Source organism: Stegostoma tigrinum, chromosome 4 (assembly GCF_030684315.1).
Source record: "Stegostoma tigrinum isolate sSteTig4 chromosome 4, sSteTig4.hap1, whole genome shotgun sequence".
NCBI lineage: Eukaryota > Metazoa > Chordata > Chondrichthyes > Orectolobiformes > Stegostomatidae > Stegostoma > Stegostoma tigrinum.
The window spans coordinates 13,648,470-13,662,540 of NC_081357.1; the positions used below are offsets into that span (position 1 = coordinate 13,648,470).

The window sequence follows — 14,071 nt, forward strand, 5'->3', positions numbered from 1 at the left end:
TGGCAGGTGTTTGAGCATTCTGGGTGGCAAATAGGTAAAGGGGGTAGAGTGGCATGTGGATGAGCGCTCCGGGTGGCAGATAAGGAAAGGCGGAGAGTGGCCGGTGGGTGAGTGATCATGGTGGCAGATAGGGAAGGGTAGAGACTGGCAGATGGCTGGGTTGAATGACAGTTGGGATAGGCAGTTGAGTGATGAGGAGATACTGGAGTAGTGTGGGGAGGCAGATTGTGCGGGCCTGGCGATGTTGTGTGCGGATATTTGGATCAGATAGGATTGTGGTTAGTTAATTTGTGTGGTGGGATCGTGTATGCATGCCAGGATAGCCTGGGAGGATACAAGGGCAGTTGGGCATGGTCATGTAGTTCCTAGGTAGGATGTGAGGTTAGTTAGGACAGGCCATTGTTGTTTGATCAGTGAGGATATGTGCTCGCATGGGTAGCTGGAGAAGTAGTTGAGTGCTAGTTGGGTCAGGCAGGGGGAGTCAAATCAGGATGGCGTGTAGTTGAATGATGGGTGATCATTGGGAGCAGAAGGGCTGTTCTGGTGGTAATGGAGTTAGTAGTCTAGTCAGGGGTGTCATTGGGTGATCATAGAGAGACAGAGCAACACAGTATAAGTTGAATAGTGGGTTGTAGTATCCACGCATAGCCCGGGAATTGGGGGACATCAGAGATGGGGATTGAGTGGGAGTCAAGTGGCTCAGCTGTATCATTAAGCAGGAGTTGGAACTGATTTTTAATTGTCCGTGTATTATTTCCTCGGCAGCCTGTAGGCCAGTGATCCAGATCTCTTCAAATTCTCCCAATCGAGCTCAGGCTGAGAGACCTACTTGAAGGCTTCAGGAAACAAGATTGGATTGGGACTTCTGAGGGACCCTGATGTGTACCTTTTGGGTATGTCCCATCTCTGTCTATCCATAGAACGGTCTGGGCCCATGAATCATCACAAGGTGTGTAACAAAGTAATGTTCCCATAATTCCTCAGCTTCAGTGTTTCTGTATCATGTGGCAGCCATGCCTGAGGGCAAGCCATATTCAAAATCATTCCCCAAAACGGTATAAAAAGATCCGTGTTCTCTGCTCAAACCTCAGATCCACCTGAAGGTGCTGATAGTCATTCAGTGCGTTCAACAGGGATCGGAGCAGAAACCAAGATGCTGACTCTGTTCTTAACTGTGTCTGTCCTCTTCGGACATCAAGTTGCTGCTCAGGAAAAGGTGGAAGAGGTGGACAACTTCTGTGAAGAAATTGATTGTCTCTTACCAGAGACTGCCATTTTGGAGAACGTGAGTACAGTTCAAGGTTTATTGCATTCTGTCATTTTTGTACCAGTGGAAATTATTTAATGACTGCTTTCAATTCTCTAACGTGTAGCCCATAAGGAGCCCACACCTCAGTTATGAAACATGTGAGGGAACTGAAGCTTATCCTCAGGTCTCATTGACATCAGAATCGCTGTATACTCTGTGAAGATTTTAAGATTGAGAGGTTACCTCATTGACACTTCCAAAACTCTTAAAGGGCTGGCAAGGGTAGATACAGGAAGGGTGTTACTGCTGGCTTAGATTCTCGAATCACAGAACACAGTGTCAGAATAAGGGAACAAGCCATTTAGGACTGAGATGAGAAAGTATCAGAACAAAGTAAGAACGTGAAGTTCAAGTCAAAGAGCGACTCCAATATTTCTGCCTCGCTCCTATGTCTATTATTGGATATTCTGTTGAAATTGGTTTGCTTTGTCCCAAATTCTGAATGAGAAATGAGGCCCAAACTGAATTCCGTTGAAATTTCTCTTGGTCTTACATACATCTGCGGAAAGTTCGTGTGGAAGATTTTCAACAATGTTCAGTTTTGATACTGAAAGCACAAGGGAGAAAATGATCCATTATGCAAAAAATGACCAAGGTGAAATGGTTGAATGGAAAACAAGATAAATTAAGAGCAAGATTCACAACAAAATCTCCCAATTCTCTTTAAAACTCAAAGCATGGCTGACACCAATGTTTCATCCAGACACCTGGGACAATCCCCGAAACAGAATTATTTTCAGGGACACTTCAGTTACATCATGTGCGAATGCATTTTATTTTCTTGTTTCAGGGTTATGAAGAAGTTACATTTAATCCATCCCCCTGGGTTGAAACAAGAGTCCATGGAATGGATTTGAAAGATGCAGTGAAGGCTGGCCTCGACCGACTATTCAATTATTCACAGTTCAACAACGATGAAGGTACGGTTTGCTGTTGCTTCAATGTGACATTGGAATAGGAAATAACACTTTACTATTTGGCCTGGCTCATTTGAAACTTTCTGTGTGGAGATACACACTGACCAGTTGATCCCAGATTTGCTGGATTCAGTTGTTTCTCCAGGATGTTGTGCATTGTGCCCTCCATTACAAACCCACTGGAATCTGTGGAAGCTGTCCCCACATGTGTGCAGCGGGATCCTAAGCTCACTTTCCCATTCCAATCACGATCTCCCATTTGTCATTACGCATGACAAAGTTATCCGGGCCAGAACTAAGTGGGATAAATTAATATTTTCTAACCTCAGGACCAAAGTCAAGGCAACGAGGCAGAGGAGTGAGCTTGGAAAGGGCAAGTCGAGTGGCATAGCAAGTGTCAGAGAGTCTCGTGGGAATAGCGTATCAGTGAAGAAGGTCAATGTAAAGATTATCAGGAAGAAAATGAAAGACTCTTTAGTTGAATGTACAAAGCTTTTGTAGCACGTTCGATGAACTGGGGACATCAATAGAATGAAGGAAATCAAATCCAAGACCCAGATGTATTATTGCAAAGTCACCGATGCTGGGAAATAAATCTTCTAGAGTCTGCGAACTTTCACAAAAATCAAGGGAATGTGAAAGGAGCTGCCCTGAAATTAAAGGGTGACAAAGAGCAGTGGTGAGAAAGGATCCTGGTTCAGAATTTTCAGAAGGAACATCAGTATCGATGGAGATTGGGAATATCAAAGGCCGGAGGGAAGACTTCATATATTTCACTTTCTATACTTGTCATCATTGCCTTACAGCTCACAACTTCAATGAAAAGACAATGAGCACATTAGAACTGAATTCCACATTCAGTCTGAAAGTGATATTATTTGGTCCCAAACAAGAACCTTCAACATAGTGACAGACAGTGACATTGGTGTGAGAGGAGGGTTGGCCAAAATAAATTTGTTAATGGGTTTAAACCGTACGGCCATTACTAAATTTTGTGAAACATTGAAAAGTATAATTAAGAACAGACACAAAATTAAAAATTCAGCAAGAAAGGTTCATCAACAGTTTGTTGCTGAATTTAATGACAGAATTACAATGAAAAGAATAGTTTTGTAAAGTTGCAAATAACAACAATAAAACTGACAATTGAGAGCATTTCAGGAAGAGTTGTGTGACCAAAGGCATCAGAAGGAATAACAGAGATAGCAAGAACTGCAGATGCTGGAAAATCTGAGTTAACAAGGTGCAGAGCTGGATGAGCACAGCAGGCTAAGCAGCATCAGAGAAGCAGGAATGCTGACAGGATTTTCGGAAAAAGGGTCGAGGCCCAAAATGTCAGCCTTCCTGCTCCCCTGATGCTGCTTGGCCTCCTGTGTTCATCCAGCTCCACACCTTGTTATCAAAGAAGGAAAAACAGTTTGTGAATTCGCTTTTGTAGAAATGTAAAGAGTAACGAAAACAGGCGTTGCCTCTATCATTCCCTAGCTGTGATACTTCTCCTGTGAGGAACATTCAAGGCATAAGTGAAAAAATATTCTGTCTCCGTCTTCAAAGTGGAAGATACAAATGGTACACCAGAAATACAGGGAAACCAAATCAACTTATTTAATGCAATATCCTTTTATTATCACATACACTCCATTGCAGGAGAGCAGTGAAAAACCTTCACAATGTCTGCCTTCTGAATGTGACACCTCCGGTACAAGCGCCTCGGTACAATTCTGGGATACAGCAGAGGGATAGAAGTTGTTGTTTAATGACGGAATTGGAAATAAGTTAAAAATAGGAAACTATGAAGGGGTTAACATTCCACAGTTCGAAGGTAAGTTCTAAGGCAAGGATTGTGTCGTCACGCCGGTCTCTGTCCAGGACTCACTGCCTGGGTACTGCTCCGGGGCAATTTCCCGGGTGCTGCTGTGGGGCTTCAAATATATGCTGCTCTATGGTCCCAGGCCACATGCTGCTCCAGGCTCACTGTTCGCAGTGCTCTGTGACTCACAGGGTGTGCCTGCATGCCCCAGGATATAAGGGCACCCTGTTTGTGCTGGTTACTGTGTGGGACTGTCCCCGTGGGACAGGGGCTGCTCAGTATTGTCCCCGTGGGACTGGGCCTGTTTACTCAGATCCTCCATAGGACGTGGCCAGCTCACTTTGCAAATCCACTATTCAGGGGTATGTGGAGAGAGAAAGTTCAAACCACAAGACGAGAGAGAAAAATAAATGGAAAAAATCTAAAGGGACTGGTGAGCAGAGAATCGCTGACAAAAATTTTGTAGAAATTCAAGAGACCTAAAATTGCCAAACGTGATTGCCAAATCTAAGGGCCAATAAATATGGAGCTGGAAACTCACAGCAGGTCAGACAGCATCCAAGGCCCAGGGAAGTCAATGCGTCAGGCCAAAACTCTTCAGCAGGACTGTCAACTCTGAGGGTTCTGAAAAATGGAGCTGCCAAGTGTAATTATCCAAAACCTGCCAGATGCTAAAATGGAGTGAAAGCGTTCTCGTCATATATCATGGAAACAGACACTTTGTTCCAACTCATCCATGCTGACCAAGATTCCGAAACTAAACTCGTCCCACTGACCTGCATTTGGCCCATATCCCTCGAAGCGTTCCCTATTCATGGACCTGTCCAAATATCTTTTGTTTGTTACAAATGAACCTGCATCGATCACTTCCTCTGGCAGTTTATTCCACGTATGAACCACCCTCTGTGTAAAAACGGTGCCGCTTGGGATCCTTTTGAATCTTTCTCCTCTCACCTTAAAAACAATCCCTTTCTTTTGAGCACACTCACCCTCAGGAAAAGACTTTGCTATTTACCATATCTATGCCCTTCGTGATTTTATAAACCTTTATAGGGTCATCTCTCATTCTCCTCCATTCCAGGGGAACAAAGTCCCAGCCTATCCTCCCACTCCTTCAAACTCAAAACCTCTTGACTTGGCAACATCCTGGGAAACCATTTCTGTCCCCTTTCCAATTTAATCATATCCTTCCTCTGACAGGGTGACCAGAACTGCACACAGTACTCCAGAAGAGGCCTCACCAATATCCTGTAAAACCTGATGTCCCAATTCCTGTACTCACTGGCCTCAGCAATGAAGACAAGCATGTTAGATGCTTTCTTAACCATGCTGTCTGTCTGTGACGTTTAAAGAACTCTGTATCTGAGCTACGAGGCTTCTCAGTTTGACAACACGGACCAGGGCCCAACCAATAACAGTATAAGTCCTGCCCTCGCTTGCTTTTCTAAAACACAACAGCTCATCTTTTTCCAAATCAAATTCCATCTGCCACTCCTCAGCCCATCGGCCTAATTGATCAACATCTCTTTGGAATTTTAGATAACCTCATTCACTGACAACTCTTGCACAAATTTCTATAAAATGGAAAAAAGAAAATGGAACTAAGATTGGTTTCTGTCACTTTTCAGTGAAAAACAAAGAACTGCAGGGTATTGGGAGAAAATTGGAACCGATAGTGAAGGAAAGCTGGATAATAAAGTTAGAAACACAACGTCTGATGAAAGTAAATAATGTTGAAAGATACTTGAGAATTTATTCAGTTTTTTGAGATTGTAATGAGTGAGTTAGGAAAAAGGGAATCAGTACGTGCAGAATACTCCAACTTCCAAAGTCTTTTGGTAAGTTTATTCACAAAAGACTAATTTGAAAGTAAGCATTAGAGGCAAATTATTGACATGGATGAAGTATTGATTCATGAAGAGAAAATAGGAAATAGAAATGAAAGCAGCATTTTCATTTGGCTGTGCATAATTATTAGATGCTCCAGATTTCAGTGTTGAGGCTACACATATTGGAAGGAGTTGATCCCATTGAAAGGCACAACTTTGTGATGACACTTGAAAACGCGAAGGTGGAGAAATTGTTTCTCTTGGCTGGAAAATCTTGAGATTCAGACCTCGATTTTGATCCTAAACTGGACACTAAGTTTTCTCTCCCAGGCCCTGGGAGAAAATGGCAATAAAGACATTCTGGAGCCAGCTGTAGGCTGCAGCCAGGCCATGAATCTGGGAAAAGGTTTGGAGGCAGCCTTTTCTTCCCAGTTCCAATAAAAGCAGCAAGACCCTGCACCCTTGTCCTCACACAGCGCCCACCTGCACCCCATCCCAGCACCTCCCAACCCCCAAACAACATCCCATCTTGGCCACAAACAACCCCCACAGTTTCTCACAATCCCCCAGGTAAGGAATGCCCCTCAAACAAACTCCATCGCCCCTCAATTCCCCAGTGCTTTGGGGCACTATTGCCTATTTACCCACCGTACACTCCTCTTTCTGTGACAGGGAAGTAAACAGAGGCTTCAAAACCCTTCGAAACTGTGATTACAGCCACTTCAACCTCTTAACCTTGTGTAAATAAATATTCTGACGTTGACAGTAGCGCTCACAGTCAGAGCTGTCAATCAAGGGCTACAGGTATTTCCAGGGAATGATAGATGTGTGGGCTCTTAACCAATTCATCACCTTTCCCCAATTTGTAACTTCTAAATTGCTGTATGCAATGCTACTACTTACCACCTTGTAAAATGCTGCAACTGTGTTTCCTTTTTTCTGCAGAAACAATTGTTCCCCTCACTCCACCCTGGGGAGTCATTGGATACATAGAAGATGGCAAAATACAAAATAATTTCGATGTATTCACGATATTATCTCCTCATGCTAAAGAAGCACCTAAACCAACAGATACATTGGTTCAGATAGGACACAAAATTTCTGCTCCGTTCTATCTCATGTGAGTATAATGTATGACAAAAGGGTTTAAAATTCTGCTTCTTCTTGGGACTCCTGTTAGAAAGGAAGAAAGGTTTCTCTAATGGTTTTCTTGGACGTGTCAAAGCCTCTGTGAAGCTGTCCCTTCATGTTGCGAAAGATGTAGGAGCTGACGCGGTACAATAAATCAGCTGGAGGATTCGATCTTTCTTTGATCTGAACCAGCAGAACAGAAGTTGAATGCAGTAGCTCGTAGAGAAACTCTGTGTGTGCATCAGCTAAAAGCACTGAATCTTGAAACAGTGTGTGAGCTATCCAAGCACATGGAAGATATTTCGGAGAGTTCTGGTGTGTGAAGGAGACACTGGGACCTGTCTCACTAGGACTGCCATGATGAGACGAGAAGAAATGTCTCGGTGGTGATCCACAATCACTGGATCTTGGACGGTTCATTGAAACAGCACAATGTGGGAACCGGCCCTTCAACCCAACATGTCCACAACAACCCTCAGAGCATCCCAACCAGACCCATCCCCCTGGAACTCACCCAACCTACACATCCCCGAACACTGTGGGCAATTTAACATGGCCAATCCACCTAACCTGTACATCTTTGGACTGTGGTAAGAAACCGAAGCACCTGAAGGAAACCCACACAGACATGGGGAGAATGTGCAAACTCCACACAGAGTGGCACTGGTCCCTGGCACTGTGAGGCAGCAATGCTAAACACTGAGCCGCTGTGCCACCTGCTCAATAGTGATGGAAAAAAGAATTGTTGGGTAATATTTGAATGCCACTTTTGCCCAGCAAAGATGAGATGAACTCTTCCTGAGAAAAGTGGATTTTTGAGACACATTGAGACTTCATGCATTGCCAAAATTTTGCCAAACATATTGTCTCAGAATTCAGTTACATTTACTTGTATTGCATCAGCTATTTAAAATGTGAAATTGGTCATTTCCAGTGAATACCACTTCCCGGTTAGTTCATGTGTACTTGTCTTGAGTTAGTCTGTTTCTTATGGAATGTGTTTGCAAAAGCAAATTTTTTTCCATCAGTTTCTTTTGCCAGGATGATTTGAGAAGTTTAATTTCCTCGCTGTATTGCTCTCGAAGAGTATCGTACCCATGTGTTTGACATTTCTTGTGTCACCTCTTTTGTCAATGTGACTCAACCGAGAGTCAGACTGTGATTCATGGGGCTGTTGACATCAGGTGCAGAAGCTGGTCAATGTGAATCTTTTCATGAATCGATACATTACAAAACCTTTAGATTCTTCTTCTGAGAACATGGTTGTCACTCCCCATTCAAATAATTCAGTTCACCCAAAGGTGGCTCATGTTCTTTCTGTCATTCACACAAATGTTTCATTTTGTGTTTTTCTGATGTGGAAGTGCTGGCGTTGGACTGGGGTGGACACGGTCAGAAATCACATGGCACCAGGTTATAGCCCAACAGGTCTGTGTGAAAACACAGGCTTTCGAAAGTGCCTCACCCAAAATACATCGTTTCACTGTGACATCTGACATTCGGTTCGATTACAATCATTTCAAACGGTGCTTTAAGTGCTGAAGGAGCTGAAAAGCCTGCTCTTGCTCTTCTTTTCACTCTCTAAATGCTCCAGAGTAAATGTACATTGTCTTAAATCTGTTGCAGGGCATTTGATGAAAGTGATGACAGTAACCTTAGCAGCGAACAATATGAAGGCCGAGTGTTCCAATTGATGAAGGCTTTGGAAGCAGACAACAGACCCTTTGACAAAACTTTCTTTTACATTGGTTGGTTTAATCAACTTGGGCTAATGGAAGTTGCCTTTCAAAAGAAAATTTGAAATTGTTCTGAATATTTCAGACATCAAACAGTGAGATGTGCTTAATACTATTGTATGGCTCTAAACATTTTGATCTCCCATCTGGTACACATTGGATTTCAGTCTGCGTATGTGTCAGTACTTGGTGTTTGAACAACTCCCCTCATCTCCTCTTTTCAGACCCCGATGGCCCTGTTAATAAACACTGCCCTCCACCAGCAGTGAGAAGGATTTGTCTCCAACCCACACTGCCTCATTTTGACATGGGGAGCTTTATTCAGCTCTCTTAACTTCGACAGTCACGCGGGTTTTGCCTTTTCTGACATTGTTCTAAATTCAGTATTCATACTTTGAAAGTCTAATTATTTTAAAAAGCTTCTCTCTTGTGTGTGTTCAATTCAAAGTGTGACAACATATTCCCGGGGAGGGAGATTTTGATTTTCACAGGGGACTGCACTCCTGTCATTACCCAATTAAAATAAATTGCATCGAAGACAAAGGCAAGGAAGTGGTAGTGAGTATTTCTAAAGCAATGGTTTGGCTTCTAATAATGTACTGCATTCATTTATGATACATGGATTTGCAGAAGAGTGGAAAGGGTTTAGTGATTCCTCTGGTGATATGACCTCAAAGTCTCCATACTGCACAAATACGTCAGACTAATCCCAATTGTACGTGGGTGGGAGAGCCTCTATTGGGTGACAGGGATTCATGTATTCAGCAATTTTTCTTTTCGTTTGCTTGCTTCCAATAAATTGACTACAATCTGAGATTGAGAAGAATCTAGTGACAGGCCTCGGTTCCAGAATGTTCTATCTTCACACAGGAATGGATTATATTTGTTTATCCCAATCATGCTCATGAGAATGTTTAATATTCCTGTGAAACAAATGTATTGAGAGTGGGAGGTGTTGCAGAGCACAGAGTATTGAGGCTGTTACATGTGATATCATGAGATTTGTCAAATGTGAGATTCTACATGGCCTCCCTCACACTGTTCGTTTCAGATTGAATTATTTGCTTACAAGAGAATATTTAAACTGTGTAAAGAAACAGAGGATTTTTTTTACCACAATTTGAAAAATTTCAATCCGTGGGTGAATAGTTACACATTCTGTACAGTGAAAATACAACTGGACAAATATAATTGTATCGATCATAGACTGTGTACAATATGAAGGGCAATATATTCACTCAGAAACCTGCCAATGGGACACCGAATGTGTTTAAGGCTCCAAAATGTAGCACTTTTAAATTGGTCCAGATTATCATCCAGAGACTGAAAATGAAACACCATTCTGATTTCCGCAAAAGTATATTCACATTTGCAATACCCACATGCTGAATCTGCCATTAAGAAAAGGTTTTATTTTCCTGGTAAATTTGACCCACTCACAGGTTTCTGTTTTGGAGGAAATAAGTCGTTATTTTCTAGCCTTTGCTTCTCTGTTGTTTTCCTAATTGCTGGGAATGTGTACTCACTGTGAAATAAAGGGGAATGCATTACAACACCTTGCTTGTGGTGTGGAAGTGAAGCCGATGGCTGGCCAGACAGTTATTTTGGGAAAGGCCCATACATCCGTCCTCACAAAGTGGGAACAGTCCCGCTGTTCAGATCCTTCATCCAGATCCAATACTGAATACAATCATTGCAGGTGTAGGTGCCAATGTAGGATGCCACCCCTCTCACTATCATATCAAGAAGGAGTGAGGCTGCAAAAGCTTGTGTCTGCAAACATACTGTTGGGACCATAACCCGGTGTCGTGTGATACAATCATTGCAGATATGATTGTGGCTCAAATCCACATTCCCATTCATTAAGAGGCCCATGAATGGAAGACTCTTCAATGTTGTGCATGGATTCATTCCCAGCAATCTCACCCCAAATAGATTCAAACTCCAGTGTCATCCGTCATCCTGGAATCGAACCACCATCACAGGTGATGTTCAACATTCCTCAGATGGCTGCTGCTCCTTCCATACCCTGAGACCCACACTCCATGAGTCACCTTGCCTTGTGCACACTCTGTTCCCTGTCTCTATCAACAGCGCCTCACGCTGGCCCAGAGCTTCAATGTTACCCAAACCAACTTCCTCCTCCAGCTCATCTGATATTCTAACAGGAATAATGTTCTTTTCCTGTCAGGCATTAAGGAACACAAGATGAAACAATTCACACCATCCTGGAACCTTCCAACTGCTTGCCTCTGACCCTATTCCCCCTCTCAAGCCCACCTCCTGTCATGTATTTATGATCACTTCTGACCTTCCACTCTGATGTGAACGTCCTGTACTCAGCAAAGGATTCTGTATTATCCCTCTGCGGCCCCACCTCAATGGATTGCAGGCACAACATGACTTTGAACTCTTCTTCCATTGTTTTCTCCTCTGAGACCATTTCAATGGGCAAGAGCCCACTCCCCACCCCACAGACCCATTTACACACCTCCAACATTCTCCCTCCACCTGGACTCCTCCTTCTGGCCTTTTGCCTGCACTCAACCTACCATCATAGAATCCCTGCAATGCAGAAACAGGCTATTCAGCCCATCATGTCCGCACCTATCCTCAGGAATGCATCACATCCAGAGCTGCGCGACCTCTCTAATGCCACATTGGGTTTCTAACAATAGCTAACCCACCTAACCTGCACATCCCTGGACACTACAAGACATTTTCACATGGCCAATCCACTGAGCCAGCACATCTTTGGACAATGGAAGGAAATCCATGCGGACACGGGGAGAACATGCAAACTCCACGCAGATAGTCACCCAAAGCTGGAGTAGAAACTGGGTCCCTGGTGCTGGGTGGCAGCAGTGCGAACCACTGTGTCACCGTGCTTACCTTCTTCATTTAGAACTGTCAATGTGACATTGATTTCTCTGCACAGCCTTCCCCATTCCAACCCATCTCCCTCTCAACTGAGTGCCCTCTGTGCTCTCAGATCTAGCCCTGACTTTCTGAACCAGCCTGCCAGTAAAGGTCGTACCTTGTTTCCTGGTGTACGGATCTCTATGTTGCAGAGACCGAGCGTCAGCTCTCACATATCTCCTGGACCGTGACCCCACCAGTGAATACCACGCCATTGTGTGCACCACAGTGACTGATCTTATTTTATCTGGTGATTTCTGCCCCTGCCTCCAACTTCACAGTCGCTCAACCCTGCTTCTACCTGCTTCCCCAAAGGCAAAGTCAGGACTGTCCAGGTGTCCCCATTGTGTCTGCTGGCTCCTGCCTCATTGGCACATCTCTTCCAACCTCAAATTAATTATTTTCTGCCCTTGTCCACTCCTTTCCCAACTACATCCCTGAGTCTTCTGATGCTTTACGATATTTCCAAAATTTCCAGTTTTCGGGCCCCAGCCACCTCCTCTTCACCATGGAGTACAATCAGCAGTTTCTCCACCTACTGAAGGGAACTTGTGTCACATCTGATTTTTTCTTTCCACAAACTGCTTCCGTCATCGAGAGTTCCTGCAGTGAACTATTATTCACGGGGGTCACTGGTTGGGAATTTATAGGCCCAGAGTTCATAAGACCATCAAAACTAGGAGCAAAAACAGACCATTCAACCAATCAAAGTCTGATCTACCAGTCAATGAGCTCAGTCAAGCTCCGAATAACTGAAAAATCTGCAGGTCACACAGCAATCTAGAAAATTACTTGCTGCTTTTCAGCTGCCCCAAATTGCATTCTGTCAACATCCAAAAATGGCAGGATGCCAGAAATGCTTCGCCCCAATACAAAGATTACTGTTGTGAGCAAATCTCTTCATGAGCTTGCTTTTCTCTCAGGGCCAATGAAGTAACTCCACAGAGGCTGGTATCCCTTCACCAAGTCAGCCTAAATTTACATGGAGAGAGCCCTGGACACTGATCCAGCTCCGTTACCGCCAGCTCTCAGAGTGAGCAGGATGTCTGACATTCCTCTTCTTATCTGTCAGGCAAGATTCCCTGATTGGACCAGGCACTGAGATCCACCTGGTTGACCTTGTTGTAATCACTACAGTCCAGATTCAAATGCAGCAACATCCGGACAATATCCAGGCTTGGGCTCGTATGTGACATGTAACATTCGCACCCCAGAAATACCAGGCTATGGCCATCACCAGTCACAGACTGTCTACCCACAGCTCCTTGACGTACAATGGCCTGACCATCGCTGTAATCTCCACCAACAACAAAAACATAACTGGGCTTGCTACGTAAGCGTAGCGGTTACAAGAGCAGGTCAGAGGTTAGGAACCCTGCAATGAGTAACTCACCTCCTGACTCGCCAAAGCCTGCCCACCATCTATACGGCACAAGTCAGGAGTGTGGTGGAATACTTCCCACTGGCTCGGATGGGTGCAGCTCTAATAACACTCACGCAGCTTGATACCATCCAGGATAAAGCAGCCCACTTCCTCTACCAATGATATTAGTACTACCAACAAGATGCAAAGCAGAAATTCACCGAAGATCCTGCATCAAAACTTTTCAGCCCACAACTACCCCCATCCGGAAGGCCAAGGGCAGCAGATACATGAGAACATCACCACCTCCAGATTCCCCTGAAATCCACTCACTGTCCTGGCTTGGAAATATCTCACCCATTCCTTCACTGTTACTGGGTCATAATCCTGGAATTCCCTCCCCAAGGGCAGTGTAGGTGAACTGCAGCGGTTCAAGAAGGCAGCTCACCACCACCTTCTCAAGGGGCAACTAGGGACGGCCAATAAAAGCAGCCTCACAGGCACCAACACTCACATCCCACAAAGGAATAAATAAAAATTAAATTCTCACTAAAATGACCAAGGGATCCCAACTCCAAGCTTGGCAGGATGCCCTGAAATATTGTCATAGAGCTGTACAGCACGGAAACAGACCCTTCAGCCCAACTCATCCTGGCCAACTTGATCGTGAATTTATCCAATCCTAGCGGCCAACATTTGGCTCAAGTCCCTCAAAATCCATCCTATTCATTACTCATCAGGTGTCTTTATTCGTTCATGGCATGGGGGTGTCATTGACCAGGCAGCGTTTATTGCCCATCCCGAATTGCACTTTAGAGCTAACCACATTGATGTGGGCTGGAGTCACATGTCGGCCAGACCAGGTCAGGATGGCAGTTTCCTTCACCAGCCTCCACGACCCTTTCCATGCACACATCACACTCTGCCCACTTAGGCCCACTTTATATCTTTCCCCTCACATCCGAAACCTATGACCTGTCGTTCATGGCTGACAGAATTGCAAGGCGAGAGCTTTGAAACTAAGGACAGGACAGAAAGCTGCAGGAGAAAGCTCATC

The 14,071-nt window shown here is 44.2% G+C and overlaps 1 protein-coding gene across 1 annotated transcript; it reads left to right on the forward strand.

The window, feature by feature from the left end:
* The first annotated feature begins 1,101 nt into the window (after positions 1 to 1,101).
* LOC132209530 (uncharacterized) lies at positions 1,102 to 10,285 on the forward strand. The gene is made up of 4 exons (XM_059645168.1): positions 1,102 to 1,285; positions 2,100 to 2,229; positions 6,811 to 6,985; positions 8,623 to 10,285. The coding sequence occupies exons 1-4, from the start codon at positions 1,154 to 1,156 to the stop codon at positions 8,795 to 8,797; spliced, it is 612 nt and encodes a 203-aa protein (XP_059501151.1). The 5' UTR covers positions 1,102 to 1,153; the 3' UTR covers positions 8,798 to 10,285.
* The last annotated feature ends 3,786 nt before the right edge of the window (positions 10,286 to 14,071 follow it).

What these genes read in the sequence shown, in the direction of transcription:
- LOC132209530 (XM_059645168.1), top strand. Translation starts at nt 1,154, where the DNA reads ATGCTGACTCTGTTCTTAACTGTGTCTGTCCTCTTCGGACATCAAGTT. An exon ending in AGACTGCCATTTTGGAGAAC is followed by an intron (nt 1,286 to 2,099) that starts GTGAGTACAGTT and finishes TTCTTGTTTCAG; the next exon opens with GGTTATGAAGAAGTTACATT. An exon ending in ACAGTTCAACAACGATGAAG is followed by an intron (nt 2,230 to 6,810) that starts GTACGGTTTGCT and finishes TTTTTTCTGCAG; the next exon opens with AAACAATTGTTCCCCTCACT.